At 45.2% G+C, this 19,263-nt stretch overlaps 2 protein-coding genes across 2 annotated transcripts in view; both read left to right on the top strand.

The window, feature by feature from the left end:
- LOC309559730 (THAP domain-containing protein 5-like) overlaps nt 1-19,263 on the top strand; it is a 22,594-nt gene extending 3,331 nt beyond the window's left edge. The window contains exons 2-4 of the mRNA XM_082263152.1: nt 1,033-1,222; nt 9,017-10,003; nt 18,734-19,263. Of these exons, the coding sequence (XP_082119278.1) occupies nt 1,033-1,222; nt 9,017-10,003; nt 18,734-18,874 (1,318 nt within the window). The 3' untranslated portion in view covers nt 18,875-19,263. The remainder of the gene's footprint in view (nt 1-1,032; nt 1,223-9,016; nt 10,004-18,733) is intronic.
- LOC309559725 (zinc finger protein 862-like) lies at nt 5,705-7,834 on the top strand (the record flags this gene model as incomplete). Its single annotated transcript, XM_082263143.1, has 1 exon — nt 5,705-7,834. One exon carries the CDS (start codon nt 5,705-5,707, stop codon nt 7,832-7,834), a length of 2,130 nt encoding a protein of 709 aa, XP_082119269.1.

Below are 19,263 nucleotides of genomic sequence, written 5' to 3'. Positions count from 1 at the left end.
CTGTGGGCGCATGAGACCGGCCGTTCTGGGGCGCAGTCATATGATGTCCTCCCAGAACGATAGCCACTCTGCTGTCATTTGATGGTGGGCAGACGGCAAGTGGTTAGTTTTTTTTTTTTTTTTATCCCCCCAAAAAAAAGCAATTGAGAGGCTGCACAAATACTGAGACAGAAGAACAAAATTGTAATGATCTTCACTTTTTTTTCCTTAGTGTCTGCTTAAAAAAAAAAAAGGGGTGTATATAATCTAATTCTAATCTATCATGAGGTTGCAGTGCTAAAAATAAACTTGATATAGTGCACAAAACCAATACAATATCATGGGAGACAATGAAGGCTGAACATAGAAGTCCATAAATTGTGTGTGTGTGTATGTGTATATATATATATATATATATATATATATATATATATATATATATATATATATATATATATATATATATATATATATATATATATATATATATATATATATATATATATATATATAATATATATATATATAATGGTTCTTGGTGTTCAATGTTAAGACCTGTCACTACGGTGATAACCACCACCCAATGGAAAAATTGCAAACTCACCCGAACTCTATGCTGTCTAGATTATAGGACTGCATAAACCACCTTAATGTGGAATAACTCCTTGTTGGAAAATCCTGGGAAGTATTGATCTGTGTTCCTATGTTATTAGGCAGGTCTCCTCACCCACGGTATCCACCAATCAGGAAGAATCACCACACATGAGAAAGGAATCTCATAGTGTAGTATTTATTTAAAATGCATAGCTAAAATGTATAAAAACACACTGACTTACTCTATAGGGTAATCAGATCAATCCATCAAGGTCCAAATATACAATAAAGTGCAATAAATCAAGTGGAACAATGCACTTCAGAAGCTGCCACACTACAAATTGAGGTCCAGCCTCCATTCTATTTGTAGTGAATCCACACAAACAGAGTGTTATTACTGAATAGACTGTAAATGTGCGTCATGTAAACATCCTTATGATGTTCTTTCTCACCTTGTAGGTTTCCTTTGCATGACAAAGTGCGCCTCAAGCAATGGCTAGCCAACATGAATGTGGAGAATTTCTTTCCATCCAAGAATCAGTATCTTTGCAGCAAACACTTCAAACCATCTTGTTTCCAGTTCAGATGGGGAGTTCGCTACCTGAAACATGATGCAGTTCCAACAATCTTCTCATCTGGTGGAGTTTCAGTATGTATATTTCCATGCCTGGAGCAGCTATACATATACTTATTACGTGTCCTTTGTTATGATCTATGAAGATATACAAAACCGTGAAGTTGCTAAGTTACCTAATGATGTATGAGACTGGATGTGATTTTTTTTTTTTTTTTTTTTTTTTTTTTTTTTTTACCACTTGATTTTGCAGTGTCATTTTAAACTGCACTGGGAGAGTGGCTACTCATCCCAATGCCTCTACAAATGTCCCTAGGAACTGGCGACTCTTGGCGGGGGTTCAGAATGGAACCACTGGCTGTCAGTGACAGCCAACATCCAGCACTAAGCTGAAACGGTCAGATCCTGGGTTTGCTGCTTCTACAGATTGCTCCTAGGAGCACCCATGTAAAAAAGAATGTGAACTGTTTACATTGAGAGAGTAGTGATAGCACATTTCTGTCGGTGCAGAGGCTTGGACAGCGCTGTTGCAGACTTGTCCAGCCTCTCCTTACAGCAGCAGATCACTACTATACTGATTTGTTGGTGGCCAATATATATAACATATTCCCTCCAAAAATGAATAGAAAGCCCCAACAATGATGATCTGGATGACATTTGCATTCTACTGCTTATGTAAATTAACCACTTAGTGACTGCCTTGTTGTAGCTTTACTCCTACAGGGTGGCCGCTCTGCGCAGAATCGTGTGTGTGCATATGTATATATTTGTGTGATTGTTGCATTTCTGGGTAGGGGGTGCGTGTGCATGCCCAGCACAGCTATGCTGTGATCCGTGGACTGATGAGCAGGGAGATCTAGAGCAGGGGTCTCCAAACTTTCTAAACAAAGGACCAGATTACTGTCCTTCAAACTTTAGGGTGGGCCAGACTGGCCAGTGGGAGAAGAAAATGTCCTTTTGTCAGTGGGATTAAACAATGCCCCATGATTGGTATTAGGTGGCGTAATAGTGTCCTATTGTTTGGTATCGATGGGAGGAATGTGCCCACCGGCCAGATAAAGCAAGCAAAGAGCCGTGGTTTGGAGCCAAACAAGAAGTGAGGAAATCCCTTGGGGCCCCCAGGTCACCAGACCTAGTGTTCCCATTGGAAGATTTCCCTTCTGTAAATTTTCTGGGGACTAGCCAAAATTTTTTTTTTTTTAACATCCAATGATGGTAAAAAGGACAAATAAAGAGGGGGGGGGGGGATCTCCTTAAGGGACGCACAGCAATAAAAACTGACAGGTTCTAATCCAGGGTTCGACAATCCCCGGGCGCCAGGTCGCATTTGCGACTAGAATTAGCGACCTGGCGCCTGGGGTGCACTGCATGAGATGTCCCGCCGCTTTGCGCCCCCCCCGAGCGCTCGAACTACCGCAGTATCCGAAAATTTAGTCCCCGGCTTTTGGGCCTTCTTCATGGAGATGCTGCCAATGGGGAACTGGCGGCCTCTTGTGGTGGCCGGGAGTATTGCAACAAGCAGTAACTAACCGTGCTGCAAGGAATTTCTACTGCTTATTCTGAATGCCCGCCTTTCTCCTTCCCTAGAGGTGGAGAGACGGAAGTTTTTGCAGTCATCATCTGGCGCCCTTTGATTAAAAGGTAAGTGTGCAGGGGAGTATGGTTATTATTTTATTTTTATTTTTATATCCCATTTTACACTGTTGTCTCATGGAAGTTCAAGGATAATGTGTTCTACATATTTTGTTAGGCTTCTTTCACACGGCCACTCCGGATTTCTTCTCCGCTGTGGGACTTTTTTTTTTTTTCACGGAGCGGATGACATTTGTGTCATCCGCTCCATATGCCGGCATATCATCCCATCCGTTTGCGGATGATATGCGGACATAATGTAAGTCTATGGCATTGCGGATGTCAGCGGATGACACCGCTGACATCCGATTTTGCATCCTTTCCGTTTTCTTGAACGGATGAAAAAATAGGGTTCTGTTCCATTCCAAAAAACGGAACAGAACTGAAAGGAAGAAAATCGGATGTCAGCGGATGGTATTCCGCTGACATCCGCAATCCCATTGACTTACATTATGTCCGCAAATCATCCGCAAAAAAATAGGATGATTTGCGGACAAGCGGAGCGGCCGTGTGAAAGAGCCCTTAGTTCTTTCACACGGGAGGTCCGATCAGATCCGCCTGTCAGTTTTTTAGGCGGATCTGATCTGATGCCCCATTCAGTCCTATGGAGCAGCGGATGTCAGCGGTGACACCTCCGCTGACACCCGCTGCCATCCGTATCCGATCCGTGAAATCCGGACAGATGGAAACACTATTTTCCATCCGTCCTGGGGATCGGATGAGAGCAGACAGGTGGTCCGCTCTCATCCGATTCCCCATAAAGAGCAGCGGGGCTCTGACACCTCCCAGTGCGGAGACGGAGCTGTCATCCGCCGGCTCAACGGGGATTGGCGGATCGATCCCCGCTGAGCAGAGCACGGTCCGCAATGGAATGCGGACCGTGTGAAAGGGGCCTTACTTTAAAAATGGCATTTTGTAATCTCCTTGCAATGTATTGATCTTTTGTTTTGCATTATAATCCCTAGTTCACAATAAGAATCTTTTATGGAGAAAAAAAATATATATATATATAAATATATATATTATTTTTCATCATCTCCCTGCCCTGCCACACAGCCGATGGCCCCTTTCACACTGGCTTTCTGATCAGGTCCGCCTGTCAGTTTTTCAGGCGGACCTGATCGGACCCTTCAGTCTCTATGGAGTGGCAAGCCGCTGCCATCCGATCCTGTCCGCCAAAAACAGACGGATGGTGGTTCTATTTACCATCCGTCCAGTGAATCGGATTGGATGGCATCGGATGGGAACAGACGGTCCGTTTCCATCTGATTGCCCCATAGAGGAGAATGGGCTGTGTCTGCATAGCAGAGCGGACAGGACCTGTCATCCGCCTGCTCAGGGGGGATCAGCAGAGAGATCCCCACTGAGCATGCGGATTCTGCTTAGCGTAGGTGCCCGTGTGAAAGGGGCATAAGGTGGCATATGTTACTCTTGGTCACTGGATCTCCTATCGCCCCAACCTTGCTGCACTGTTTTTCCCTAGTGAGCCCCTGCACATCACACCATCAAGCCCCGTACACATGGGCCAAATGCCGGGCAACATCGGCCAGCTCAATAAAAACTGGCTGCCATTTCGACCCGTGTGTATGGCAGCTGGGCTGGCTTCTGTCAGATGAGTATGCTATAAAATCAGCACTCTCAGCCAATGGCTGTCCCCCTGTCACAACACAATAGCTCAGCAGGGGAGATCGCTGTACTAACATCAGATTGTTAGTACAGTGGCTCAGACCTGCGCTGTTAGTTTTTTTCCTTAAACCTGTTGGGATGAATGAAAAAAAAAAGATAGTGTGTACAAGGCTTTACATGGCCTAGTGATGGACAGGCTGTGATGCTGCGTTTCTGCCTTGGGCCTCTGACCTACTGGGGATGGTCCACATGCCTTCTGCTGTTTGGTTTGTGGCTGGGGGCTAGAAGTGCTGTGCCTGCCATTCCTTTCACAGGGTTGTGCAAACTATATCACCCAACGCCCAGTACATGCAGTTCTGAGCACCAGCCATGTGTTTTTTACATTTATCCCTGCTGTGGGCAAGCAGCGATCTGGCACTTCCAGCTCCAGCACATGCCAATCAGGGGGCCCGGCCAATGATTCATCACTGCGGCCTATCAATTGGTGGAGCGGATGACAGTAGAGAGACCTGTGTTGGTAAATTAATAGCAGGGATGTGCTGTTTTGTGTCCTGCAAAGCAGGAAATAAAAACAGTCACATTCCTTAGTTAAAGCAACACATAGTAAACACTTCGTAGGTGGATCCGTGCTGCTTAGCAGGGATCGATCCGCCGATCCCTGCTGAGCCGGCGGATGACAGCTCCGTCTCCGCTTGCAGTGCGGAGAGGGAGGTGTCACAGCTCCCGCTGCTCTCTATGGGGGATCGGATGAGAGCGGACCGCCTGTCCGCTCTCATCCGATCCGATCCCTGGACGGATGGAAAAATTGGGTTTCCATCCGTCCAGATTTCACGGACAGGATCGGATACGGATGGCAGCGGGTGTCAGCGGAGGTGTCTCCGCTGACAATCGCTGCCCCATAGAGCTGCATGGAGGATCAGATCAGATCCGCCTAAAAAACTGACAGGCGGATCGCCCGTGTGAAAGAGCCCTTACACGCTACTAGGGACATAGTTAACCCTTTGATTGCCCCTGGTGTTAACCCCTTCCTACCCAGTGTCATTAGTACAGTGTATATTATCACTGGTCACTGTATTAGTGTCACTTTAGATGTCAGTGGCAGTTAGTTCCCTCCCAGTGTCATTGTCAGATAGTATGCCGCACTATTGCAGTCCCGCTCTAAGTTGCTGATCGCCGCCATTACTAGTGTAAAAAAAAAAAAAAGCAAATAACTCCAGTATATATACACACCATAATTTGTAGACTATTTTACTTATTGGGATTTCAACAAAAACATCTTTGTTTGTGAATTCAGAAGAAATGAAACGTGCTGCAAAAGGCGTGACGTCAGAAGATACCAAGCAACTGCGAATGACAAATTTCTTTGCAAAGACTTCTTGTTCAGAAAGTGCAGTGCAAAATGTTATTGCAGAATCAAACTGCTCAAGAGAAGAACAACCAGCAGAGGAGTCCCCTTCAACAAGTCGCCCTCAAAATGATGGCAGAAGGAAGTTTAAGCAAGATTGGTGCAAAGAACTCACATGGCTTAAATATGACTATAACACAGGTATAGCCATATGTGAGTGTTGTGCCTCCTTCCCTGGCATTGCCGACCACACATCCAAGATTGCGAAAGGGTTTTCAGGACCATTTAAACTGGAGACCTTCAAGAAACATGGAAAGTCACTCCAGCATGAAAAATGCATGCCAGAAGCTACGCCATTGGCTGTATGCATTCACAAAATGGACCAAGGGATGTTCAACCACATGAAAGTTCTATTTAATGTGGCCTATTATATTGCAAAAAACAACAAGCCATATACAGACTTTAAAGGTTTGTTAGAGCTAACAGGGAAACTAGGGGTTGATGTGAGAGAGGAGTATGCAAATGACAAGAGATGCAAGGAATTCATCTCCCATATTGCAACTGTAATCCGGAAAGAACTCATCTGCGAGCTAAAGGAGGCGAAATATGTTAGCTTGATGCTAGATGGATCAACTGACAAAGGAGGAGTAGAAGAATTAATATTATATGTCAGATACATCAAGAACAATAGGATCAAAGAAGTATTTCTATCAATCCTACCTCTTGAAATGGCAACTGCAGATGGGTACTTAGAAACCATCACTAAACAGCTGAAGACACATGGTCTTTTAGACTGGCTTTTTTCAAACCAGCTGATTGGAATTGGTACAGATGGTGCTGCAAGCATGATTGGAGCTGAAAATGGACTGGTACAGAAAGTACGTCAAAATCTCAGTCATGTCATTGGCATTCACTGTGTTGCACACAGATTAAATTTAAGTGTATTAAGCTCTGTGAAAGAGGGAAAATGCATTGATGACCTTGACTCTGTTTTAAAGAAGCTGTACCAATTTTACCAGCATTCACCCAAGAGAATGCGACAGCTAAAGCAGGTAGCTGAAAGTTTTCATGAAAAAATCCAGAAATTTCAGTACTTGCATAACATAAGATGGGTGTCAAGCAAAGTTAGTGCTCTCTCTGCACTTGTCAAAGATTGGAAATGTGTGACAGTCCACCTGGAAAGTGTTGCTGCAGAAAAAGACACTGCTTCTGCAGTTGCACATGGTTTGTTGAAAAAACTAACTGATTTTAAATTTGTTCACATGCTCCATTTTCTGCTTGACTACCTAGAAATTATTAAGAACCTCTCCCTTTTATTTCAAAGGGAAGAGCTTTTCTTAAGCACAATTGAGTTGCATGTGAAAAACACTATTTCTTCTTTAAAATCTCTCAAAGATGTGCCACAACAGTATGAGGAGAGATTTCTAACTGGAACATCACTCAAAGGACAGTATCGAGATGTACAGTTGCATGGACTCAGTAATACTGCAACTTCTTTGATCCAGCATGAAAAGGACAAATTGATTCAGTGTGGTGTAAAATATCTAGAAGAGCGATTTATCATTCAAAGGAATATTGAACGTTCCACTGCAGTGTTTGATACCTTTGCCTGGCCATCGGGAAAAGCACTACAAGACTATGGTGTTGATGACATTACAACATTGGCTCAGCATTTCCAGAAACAACTCTCACTGCCTGAAATGCATGATAAATGCATGCATGCAATCCACAATGAGTGGTATGAATTTAAAGTCCTTGGAAAAGGAAAGAAACTTAGTGAACTTCTGGATTTGGCACTCTCCAACACAGACAGATTTCCAGTTTTGGGAAATTTGTTGTCTATAGTGTCTGTGTTGCCTGTCTCAACCGCATGTTGTGAGAGAGGATTCAGCTTAATGAACTTTGTAAAAAATAAGTTCAGATCTTTAATGCAGCAAGAAAGTTTAGGCGATTTGCTGATGACCAACATGAATGGACCATCAGTGAAGGATTTTGATCCTGCAAAGGCCGTTGACCATTGGTACTTTAATTGCAAAAGTACAAGGCATATTCATGGCCACAAAAAGCCAAGTGAAAAAAAATGACATTGCATTAAACAGCTGGTGTGTCACATCAGAATATATTCATTATCTACACAAGTTAAATGCCTATGATGTTTGGTTCTAGTCGTCTTTATGTTTAAATTTAAGATCGGTTATTTTCATCATTGAAAATAAAGCTTTGTTGTTAAAAAAAAAACTGGCTCCTAACTTTTTTAGCTGGCTCCTAGATTCCAAACAAATTTTGTCAAGCCCTGTTCTAATCCATCTCCTCCCTTTCCAAAACTGGAGACTGTCCACCATCATCTACCCCTTTCCTCCTTAGCCTTACTGCTCCAGCCCATTCATTTATTGGACTGAAGTCTTAAATTTATTATGGCTAAGCATCACGTGTGTACGGTACCTAGAACAGTCTACATGCAATTAAACCTGCCTAGGATTAGCCCCTTCCCCAGACTGACATCCATCCTGCTGAGGCAGGGCGCTGTAAATTTTCAGGAAGCCATGTACCCTGGCAGTGTTCTGCTGAGAACTCCAATCGTGTCATTTCTGGTGACTTTACACCAGGAATAATTGGAGATTTTGAGCGCTTGATGTTTTCGGAGAACAGGCAGGCAGCAGCGTATACACTCCTGTGCACACTGAGTAAACATTTTTTATTCCGTCCTCTAGTAACCAACAACGTGACCGCCTCCAAGGTGGCGACAACTAGAGGGCGGATTAACAATGTCCACTCATTATAGCATGTACTGGAGTGTAAGGGCTGCCGCTGTTCTGTTAAAACACCAAGTGGTCCAAATCTCCAATTATTTGTGCTGTACAGACACTGGATCCAACATGGTGGGAGTTTTGGGCAGAACACCGGCCCTCCACCAGCTATGATCTTCTGTGTTGCACAGACCCAGGCATGACCTCACTGGATCTAAAATGGGGTATGCTATGGAACTGGAAAGGCTTTGGGTAAAAATTTAGCTAGCATGTTGATGTGGGGGATGGAGAGGAATCAGGAAATGCAAGATATGGAAAACGAAACTTCAGTTTTAAGAAAATAAGAGCGATGCATGTGCACAAACAAAACTATTTGGTGGTAGAAATGATGTACTATACGATTCCATTTTTGCTTTCACTCTTTCATTTTTACGGTTATATATTTCTGTTTTTGCAGCTGTTCACATTATTGCACAAACGTTGGTAATAAATATTCTAACATGTCCTTCTGTCTTTCAGAACAAGGCACATGCAGTAAAGACCAGGACACTGAACTCTGCGCAGAGTGTAAACAATGAGCTCTGCATATCTTCCGTTTCCCACTTGGGCATTGAGGCTCAGCCATTGACCTTTACCCTAGATCCCAGCTTCGCTGCTGGTCAGATGTCTGTGAATGGAACGGAGGTGTTGGTCACAGATCCTGATGCACTGGCTAATCCCACAACAATGATGGGTGCTGTGAATTTGGTACCACTGGTTCATATTGTTGAGTCATTTGATGGGTTGTCCTTGGCATTGGCTCCCCCTCAAGGGTTTACTTCTGTAGCTTTACCTATTCAGGTGACTGGGCAGCAACAAACCCATGAAATTCCATTGGTCGAACCCATTACAATCTTGTCAGAGGAGCACATTGCCTCTGCCACATTACAGCGAGACTTTTATGACCGTCAGGTCTTGCAGTCAGGAGTAGAAGATCCCACCTTTCTTGAAGTGAATGAGGTGTCTAATAATGGGGCTCTAGTCATTGAAAACATCGCTATAGAGCCATTCTTTGAAGCAGGGCTGCCAACACCAGAACCAGTAACAATGTCATCGGAGGATGTCATTTCCTATCTGGAAACTATGCAGACAGCCACAGTTGGCCCTACACTTGCCACAGGCCCTTTACCACCTCTGCCACCATCGACCGAAACCGTTTTATCTGCTTCTATAACCAGACCCATACCTTCAACAGTACCCATTGTGTCAGAGCACAGTCAAGAAGCAGTCACCTCTGATGTAACCAAGCAGATATGCTTAAACCCAACTCAGGAGCCAGGTGGACTCTCTGAAACATTGACGAATGCAGAGCTGGTGTCGGTGGTGGTGAACCTACAGCAGAAAGTCAGATCTCTTAAGCAGAGACATCAGAAGCACTGCTCCAAGATAGAGGTCATGGAAGGTGTGGTGGAACAGTTGAAGAATGAAAATCTCATTTCTGAAGAGAAGCTGAATTTCCTGGAAGTGGTAAGTGGTAAATGTAATGCTTAATTTAGGTTGGCATTAGAAGGATGGACTTGGCCATACACAATGTAGTAATTCATTAGTAATGTTCATATTCCATGTGCTGCTAGGGATAATCTGTTAAAGCCCAACTCTGGCCTGCTTTTGAATGCGCCTATTCAGTGTGGTCCTGTCTGTATTGCATGAGTTAAATGCTTGGTTGGCTTGTGCCTTTAAAGCAGGGGTGGGGAACCTTTTTCTGCCTAGGGCCATTTGGATGTTCATAACATCATTCGGGGGCCGTACAAAATCTACTTAATTAGCCTATTATATTTGGTCAAACATTTAATTTACTCACCCTTATTGCAATGGCTGGATCTGCTTCTCTATGGTGAGGTGTGTGATGTTAGCTGGTATTGGTGATGTTGCTACTCGCAACTGGTTTTCCAGGTTTGCGGTCTGTCTGGAGCGCAGTCAACTCTTTGCGGTGGTAAGTTTTGAAAAGAACTGCTGTGGGTACTGCTGGCTCAGGCTGATAGTGCTGGCTGGTACTGCTGGCGGGAAATGCTGGCTAAAGACTCAGGAGCTGCGCCGTGCTGGAGGAATATAGAGGAGATGTTTCCTTTATCTCGGTCAGTCTGCATTTGATATCCCTTCGCCTGTGACTCACTTGGACTGTCAGGACGGAGCCGGAACTATACAGGAAACATTGGCTCTGTTCTGACAGCTCAGTTTAGACGGACACACCAAGCAGCTCGGACGGGCTGGACCAAATGATTTCGGGGGCCGCATAAGGTCTGCAGGCCATAGGTTCCCCACCCCTGCTTTAAAGGAGAAGTCACCTTTTGTAACATGTTATAGCCATATTCAAGGTGTAACATGTTATGAACGGACCCACCTCCGCACCCCACTGAATCCCCTCTGATTCCCTTATCTGACAGCTAGCGGGGATCTTCTCTCTCCCCTCCCCCCATGAACTCCCAATTCTAAACATTTCAAGGACTTTAGCAAACTGTTGGCTATGGAGAAAAGGGGGGTTTTAATGTCCCCCCCCCCCCCCCCCCGAACAAATCGAGCATTTAAAGGGCAACACCAATTTTGTGGGGGTTAAAAATTACCTTTTCCTCTGAATCTGCAGTGCTGTTTGAATTTTACAAAAAAAAAAAAAAAAGTGTAGTATGGCAACCCCCCCCCCGAATGTAATTTCCTGCTTGTGTTTGGCCCACTGATTTTTCCCAGAAGTCTGCCGTAAGATACAAGTCAGAATTAAGGCATCTGCATCAAAAACCTAATTTTTTAACAAGAGACTGCTACAAATGGAAATGAGGTGGATCAGACTCCTTCGGGCGACTAAACCACCTGGACTCAATGAAAATGAGAGCTTCCGCCCGTTTCTTGAGGGTTTTGCATCAGGCAAAACTGATTGATCCATCCATCTGCGTAATAAACAGTCCCCCCTACCTAATGTATCCACCATCCCCTCCTTATCTTCTCCTTTTGGTCCCTACCTATATAGGGGCAATAATAATCTGATACATCTGCAGTTTATTTTTAAATAACCTTTAAAAGTAGTGCCCAGAACCCGATTTCTTCTAAACATGATCCGGGGTATTGCCCAGCGATCAGGACCGTCCCCTCCCCCCCCCCTCCCCCAATACCTTATGTGGGGTACTGTATGACTGCTGCTAATAATATTACCTATTTTGGTTTTGTTTTTCCATTATTGCATCTTTGATATATGCCATATGAATGTTTATCTTCATGGATTTAAACCCATGTTACAATACCGACATATGTGTGTTCATTGCATACACGGATGCCAGCTCTGTTTTTTGCAGACAGAACTCCCCTTTTGTCCCCGCAGTCACACCCAGCACGGTAAGCCCCTTCGTGTATCGCGTAGGGGCTGCTCGGGACGAACCAATCCCTTTCGGGGAGAGGACGGCCCCTCCCACTGTGCTGGCGGCCTGAAGGAGCGTCCCTAACAACGGGCCTGCACCTGCGCGCGCATCCACTCGGCGCAGAGACGAGTGCCACGTCAACGCTCTCGTAGTCCGCTTACGTGCAGCGTGTACTGCGACGTGAGTCAGCCCTCACTCCTCTCAAGCAGAGGAGAGGAGAGAGGACAGACCAGACCTGCGCCAGCCTTTAAGGACTACTGTGAAAACGTAAGTGTTCCTTTGGAACGTGGATCAGTCAACCATGACACAGTCACGGAATTTACTGTTACAAGCACCTGAAATAAAAATTAAACCACATTCTTTTGGGATTACTGGCACTTTAATAATAGATACATAGCCATGGTACACACTTGTAAAACAGGCCTATTATACCGCAGACTGAGGACCTGGTGGTAAAGAAAGGGAAGAAAAAATCCCCCCTACCTCCCCAGCAGCTTACCAAACTGTAAGTTCAAGATATTGCCTTGCCTTTTCATCACCTTGATAGTACCAAGCTACACTATAAATTAATACCATTGCAAAATCCCCCCCCCCCTAGGCTACATGCAGGATACGATTCTCGCTGTGACTGTGAACGGTGATGAGAGTTCTGCGCAGAATAGTGGCTACACCCGTGTATGTACCCCCTAAGCGTTTTGAAGTATTTAATGATGTTATATGACATATTCAGAGGATTTAAATAATCCTGTATATTGTTCTCATAGATTTACTCTGACTGAGTGACTGAACGCTTTGATAAAGGCCCGTGATAGAGCCGAAACGCGTCAGCGACTGGGGATTTTCCTGGGAATAATCTTCCATTAAACATCTATTGGAAAACAGTGAAAATCCTTCTAAAATGTCACCAGATGCACCATTGTCACCGATTCCTTTGAATCACTTCTACCTTTTTCACACTTGGGTCTCTCTCCCCAAGCACATTGTTCACCCAAATACTTGTTACAATTTGTAATATTATTTTTTTCTGTAATAAATTATTTATTTATTTTACCTATACCACATCCGATTCATTGGTTGTACAAACCATCTACCTGCCCACAAAGTCCCATACTCTCTGGTTTGAGGCACCAGCAACCCCCCATATCAAAAACCTAATTTCTCTATCGTTCATTCACGGACACAGCTCCTGATCTTAAACATTGGGTTATACTGCCCCCTATAGGAGTAGGGCACTAGGCAGAAAAAAGCTTGATTATGCCTATAGGCAGTTCCAGAGGGTATACTTTTTTTTTTTTTTTTTCTGCCTGGTCAGGAGTAAGGACCTAGTTAGTTACTTGCTGGATCTTCGGTCATGGAAATTTTTTTTCCCCCTTTTTTTATTTCTTTTTTCCTGTGGGAATCCACAGTCATCTGCTGAACTGGGCGACGTGCTGTACATTTTTTAAAATCCAGTGGTCGCCCCAGTCTGGCCAGCGCACGCAGGTCTCGGCTCCATGCTAGATCGGCCCGGACATAATCCCACTGGACGGGGGCTAGCCTGCAAGGTCGCATACAACCTGGCCTCAGCCTGAGTCGCAGTGTTCCACCTGGCTGACAGCCCCCCCACAACCCACCCCTATTTCGATGGAGAGGAGGTTCTGTCTTGAGCGGTGCCCACCCTGTTCCTGGTATGTTAAGTATCTGTCTTCCCCCCCCCCCCCCCTCCCCCTAGAGGCTTTTGGGGTGGATGTGGGCCCCTTCCTGTGACCGTCTGACCCCCAGGTTCTCCTCTTTCCCATGCCGCGTTCCCTGCGGACACTTCGCCCCTTCCCCCATGAAAACCAACTTTTCAGGTGGGTTTGGGATGCTGAGCTGACAATTGGGGGTGGGGGGGGCACCGGCAATCGTACAATCGGCTTTTGGGAGGGGGCTGTACCTGGTGGGGGGCTGCTGCTACGGCCCATCTTCCTGTTGGTGTAATTTTCGGGGCTCTTGTAGCTGAGAGGTGCTATGTGGGGCAGCAGATTCTGCGGCCATGTTTGTGTAGCCTCGGCAGCCATTTTCTCGTGGTTTCTCATTGCTAATAGCAGTGGGCATGACTGAAACATATATGGGGAGTGATTTTGGTGGTTGGAGCCCCTCCTATATCCCCTGGTGTTGACTCCTGGATCTTCCTCTTCTTGATCGCCGCATGCGTGTGCCTGATTGTTCGTTCGTTCGTTCGTTCCTTCCTTCCTTCCTTCCTTCCTTCCTTCCTTCCTTCCTTCCTTCCTTCCTTCCTTCCTTTTCTCCCCCCCCCCTCCTCCCTCCTTCCTTTTTTTCCCCCCTCCTCCCTTTTTTTTTTTTTCCCCCCCTCCTTCCTTTCTCCTCCCCCCTCCTATGCGGTACCCTTATGCTTAAAAAGTGGACTGTCCCCCTGTGGTTGACTCTCTCTGGTTTCTAGGTTAAACAAAGCAAGCACGATTCCAGTTGAGGAGTCCTCTGCCTTTAAGGACCCGGCTGACAGGAAAGCGGAGGCTGTGGCCCACCATATGTACGCTGTGGCTGCTTTGGCACTTATTCTGGTTTAACTATTGCCCTAGTGTCGCAAACTGACTGAGTTGGCCAAGCTTTTAGGCCGGGACCTGGAGGGGAAGCAGTTTTCCCCCCTGCTTTTGCTGAGCTGGCGGACCAGTTAGTCCAGGGGCTGCAGCTTGTCTGATGCCTCTTTGGATGCGGCTCCTCTGATTGTGAGGCTGTCTGTCTCAGCAGTGGTCTTTGGGCTTAAATGCTGGTCTGTGGACCAGACTTCTAAGAAGGCCTTATCTGATCTCCCCTTCCTAGGGTATTGCGTGTTTGGTGCTTCCCTGGATGACATCATTAAGGGTCTCATGGGGGAAGAGTACCTTTCTTCCGCAAGCTAGTGAGGGCAAGGAGCCCCGTCGTAGATGTGGTCCATCCTTCTTGGTGTGTGTGTATATGTATATGTGGGGGGGTTCAGGGCCTCCTCCGGATCTGAACGAACCTGGTCTGGCAAGCCAAGAGCAGGCTTCTGCGAACAAAACTCCCCCAGCATGAAGGGGCGCCCTCATCTGTATGTGGGGTGGGGAATGCCTTTGCTGGCTTCTGAACCTGTGGATCTCCCTGGTCCAGGTACAAAAGTTTCATTCTTACTGTCCGGAAATGTTTTTCCCTCCAATTTGTGCCTGTCCCCAGGCCGCTTACGCAGTCATTTGGGCAGTGCAAGACTTGCTGAGCCAAGGGGTGGTTGTCCTGGTTCCAACTTCGGAACATTTTTAGGGGTTTTATCTCTATCGTTCGTTGACGGCCACAGCTCCTGATCTTCTTAACCGTTGGGATGTCCCAAAGCAGTGTTCAACATGAGGGATGAGTACTAGTATCAAGAGCCAGGTCTCAGCTTTGGCGGTCTTCTTTCAACGACCATTGGCCACCTTTTTCCTTGGTGCGTACTAGAGCTGCACGATTAATCGTATGAAAATCGCGATCTCGATTCACCCCCCCCCCCCCCGACGATCTAAACCTGGCATATGCTCGATTCTTTGCATAGCTGTGAGGAAGCAGAGAGAACAGCTGTGAAAAAAAAAAAAGCCTCTTGCAAACAAACAAAAACGCCTATCAGCATTAAGTCCCCGTTCACACTGGGGCGACCTGGTCGCCTCACAGGTCGCCATAGGTCGCCTTCCATAGAGAAGCTGCAGACCCGTTCTAATAGGAGCGACACAAGTCGCTCCGACTTAGAAAAAGGGTCCGGAGCTTCTTTGGGGCGACCAGGAGGCGACCGCCATAGACTTCAATGTTATGAAGTCCGTGGCAGCCGCTCCGAGGTCGCGGTGCGAAGTAGCGTCGCTCGTATGTGAACGGGCAATTAGTCTCCCAGTAACTATAAACAAAATGATTACATTGTATCTTTTCCTTCCCTCTGCCAGGGAGAAAGGAAGTTTAACCTCCTTTAAGACTAGACCTTTTTCTGACATTTGTTGCTTGCAAGTTAAAATCTGTTTTTTTTGCTAGAAAAGTACTTGGAACCCCGAAACATTTTATATATTTTTTTAGCAGAGACCCTACAGAATAAAATGGCGATTGTTGTAATATTTTATGTCACACTGTTGTATTTGCACAGCAGTCTTTCAAACGCAATTAATAGACTTTACTGTTACTTTTTTTTTTTTTTATTCATTAAAGTTATCCCAATTTTTTTTTTTTTTTTGTTACACAGAGAATCGTGATCTTTATTCCAAGCTAAAAAATCGTGATTCTCATTTTGGCTAGAATCGTGCAGCTCTAGTGCGTACTTTTAGCCAGGGAGTCTGACACTTGGCTTCTTCGGTGTGGTCTCCATTGCCACCTTGGGACCGCAATTTGGTGCGTTCAGTCCTCCAGAAACCTCCTCTCAAAAATCTTAGGGAGGTTCCCCTGCTTGTTTATCCCAGAAGGTGGCCTTCTATCACGTCTGCACATAGGGTGTGGGAGCTAGCGGCGTTGTCTTGTCATTCGCCTTACTTAGTGGTTCAGAGATAAAGTGGTGGTTCAGTCCTTCCAAAGGTTGTCTCTGATTTTCATTTGAATAAAGACCCTTTATTGCCTTCCCTGTGTCCCAGGCCAAAACATCCTAGGAAAATTGCCTTGCATTCCTTTGATATGGTTTGGGCAATTAGGGTGTACCTGGCGGCTACGGAGTCTTTTAGGAATTCAGACTCACTATTTTTGCTCACGGATGGACCTCGGAACAGGTTGTCCGCTTTCTCTGCGACCATTTCCCGATGGATCAGACAGACGGTTTTTCAAGCCTTTTTTTAATTAAGGGTCAGGTTCCTCCTTTCCCTGTTATGGCGCACTCTACTAGGGCACTTAATGCCTCCTGGGCCTATCGTCATCAGGCGTCAGTGATGCAGGTTTGCAAGGCGGCTACCTGGTAGTTTGTGCGCATCTGCGGATGCTTCCTTTGGCTGCAAAGTTTTGCAGGCTGCTCTTTGAGGACCTGGTCCTCTTTGAGGATGTATTTTTGTTTTTTTTTCATGTGAGCTCTAGTTCTTTGAGCTCCATGTTACCTGGTTGGCTATGGTTTAGCCTTGTGGAATTTTTTCTGCTGTTCCCACCCCTCATATTTAACACTGCTTTGGGATGTCCCAATGGTTTAGAAGATCAGGAGCTGTGTCCATCAATGAACGCTAGAGAAAATGGGATTTTTGTCCTAACGTAAAAGCCATTTTTCTGATGTTCATTAATGGACACAGCAGCCACCCCTCTGTGGAGTTGGGATTTCTTCTGACACTGCTTGTAACTTCTGAGTGCCTAAAAGCTGAGAGTGGGAGTATACCCCCTGGGACTGCCCAAAGGCGTAGTCAAGCTTTTTTTTTTTCTGCCTAGTATCCTACTCCTGTAGGGGGGCAGTATAACCCAATGGTTAAGAAGATCAGGAGCTGTCTGTCAATGAACATCAGAGAAATGGATTTAACGGTAGGCTAAAGATCCAATTTTTGGTGAGCTACTCTCAATGGGCTATTGTAAAGGGATAACAACCCTGCAGCTTTCCTCATTAGGACACCGCAAGTGCATCAGATTTAATAACGAAAAAGTCACTCCAATTCATATCTGCAGAAACGGGTAGAAGTCTGCAGCACAAGTTTAAAATCCCTGCAATGCACGCTAATCACCCAGAGGTGTGTGTGTGTTTGTGTGTCAAAAAAGTTACTCTTAAACCCTTGCAATGCAGAAGACCCTCGCAAGTGCCTATATTGTCAATAAAATTTTGTAAACGGACGGGAATTATTTTTTTTTTATTGCAAAGAGAAATAGCATGTTGACCTGATTAGAAATCCAGGCTTGGGAAGTCATGTCTGCATCATTAAAGGATAACGCTCTTGTGGAGAAAAAAAGGCAAATAAAAATAAAGTGTATATGCAATTGTGTCCCAAGTCATATTGTAACTGAATGTCAATGTCTGAATTCAATACCTTTCTTTTTCAGTCTGCAGCTCTGTAATTTTTCAGTAAAATGCAATATGGCAACCTGAAGTTATGTACACAGAATGTGTACAGAACGCCCTCCCAGATATATTTTTTCCTGCTTTTGTGATTGGCTCACTGATTTTACCCAGAAGTCTGCATTTAAGATACAAGTTAGATTTCAGGCTTCCCCTGCAACAGAAATGTCGTGTGTTTGTTTGTTTTTTTTTCGGCAAGATATTCCCCAATAGGAAATCACTTCTAAAGGGATGCAGACCCTGCAATTTTCCTCAGAGCCCTGCAGGTGCTGCACCTGATTGATAATTATGAAAAAAAAATTATGATTTCTTCAGAATAACAGGCCCCTTTTACACAGGCGCATCACCTAATGGAGTCCGTACTGCTCAGCAGCGGGGGGATCGATTTGCCGATCCCCGCTGAGCAGGCGGATAACAGCTCAGTCTCCGCTCTGTGTGCAGAGATGGGTGCTGTCAGATCACCGCTGTCCTCTATAGGGAGATTAGATGAGAACGGACTGCCTGTCTCTTCTCATCCCATCCGATCCTCCAGACGGATGGAAAATAGGGTTTCCATCCATCCTGATTTCATGGACAGGATCGGATAGCAGCGCGGGTATCCGCTGACACCCGCTGCTCCATAGGGATACATGGAGCATCCGATCAGGTCCGCCTGAAAAACTGACAGGCAGATCGGATTGCCCACGTGAAAGGGGCCTTAGGAATCTGCAATACATTTTGTTAAAATTCTAGCACTGTATAAAGATCACCCTAAGGGGGGATCTGGTGTGTGGGGTTTTTTTTTTTCCCAACAAAAGTGGTGGTGTTTTAAATCATAGGTATCATATATTTTGCTTGGATATTCAACTTTTGTAGGTGGTAGTAATTTTAATGATCTGTATTTCTTTCTAGGCATCTCTAAACGCTCCCTCTGCTGCACCAGAAGATGGCGACACAATTGCAATAGTTTGTCAAGAAGACAGCCAACCCTTGGTGTATACATATCCCTTCCAGGCTGATAACCGGAGAGTCTTTCATATTACTGAACAGTGATCAGAAATGTTACCCAATTGTTCTTCGTTTTTCGCTTGACCTTATCCCATCTGCTTCAGGATAGCCCTGCCATTCAGATCGAGCAGAGCACTACAGCTGTTTAACAGGTTTTTGCATATCCATGCAAATTGTTTTCTTTTTCCAGCATTTGTTTCAAACTGTAGTCCTAGCTGAGAATGTAACAAGTTTAGATTTTGAGTTTTGAAAACTGGAACAAAACCAACCCAGGTTCAGCATTTAGATTGCACGCTGTACCTGGCAGATTGTTGTGGAAAACTGCTCCATAGTTTTACAAATCCACTTTGGTCTAGATTTTTGACATGTGGCAAACAGCAACTATTGGAGCTCTGTGGTTTCGGTGTCTTGTTTATAGATGCAGACTCATTGGA

This window comes from Pelophylax lessonae (assembly GCF_965119305.1).
Source record: "Pelophylax lessonae genome assembly, chromosome: 7".
Lineage (NCBI taxonomy): Eukaryota > Metazoa > Chordata > Amphibia > Anura > Ranidae > Pelophylax > Pelophylax lessonae.
The sequence above is the reverse complement of the archived record's forward strand: the minus strand, read 5'-3'. Positions and strand labels throughout refer to the sequence as shown.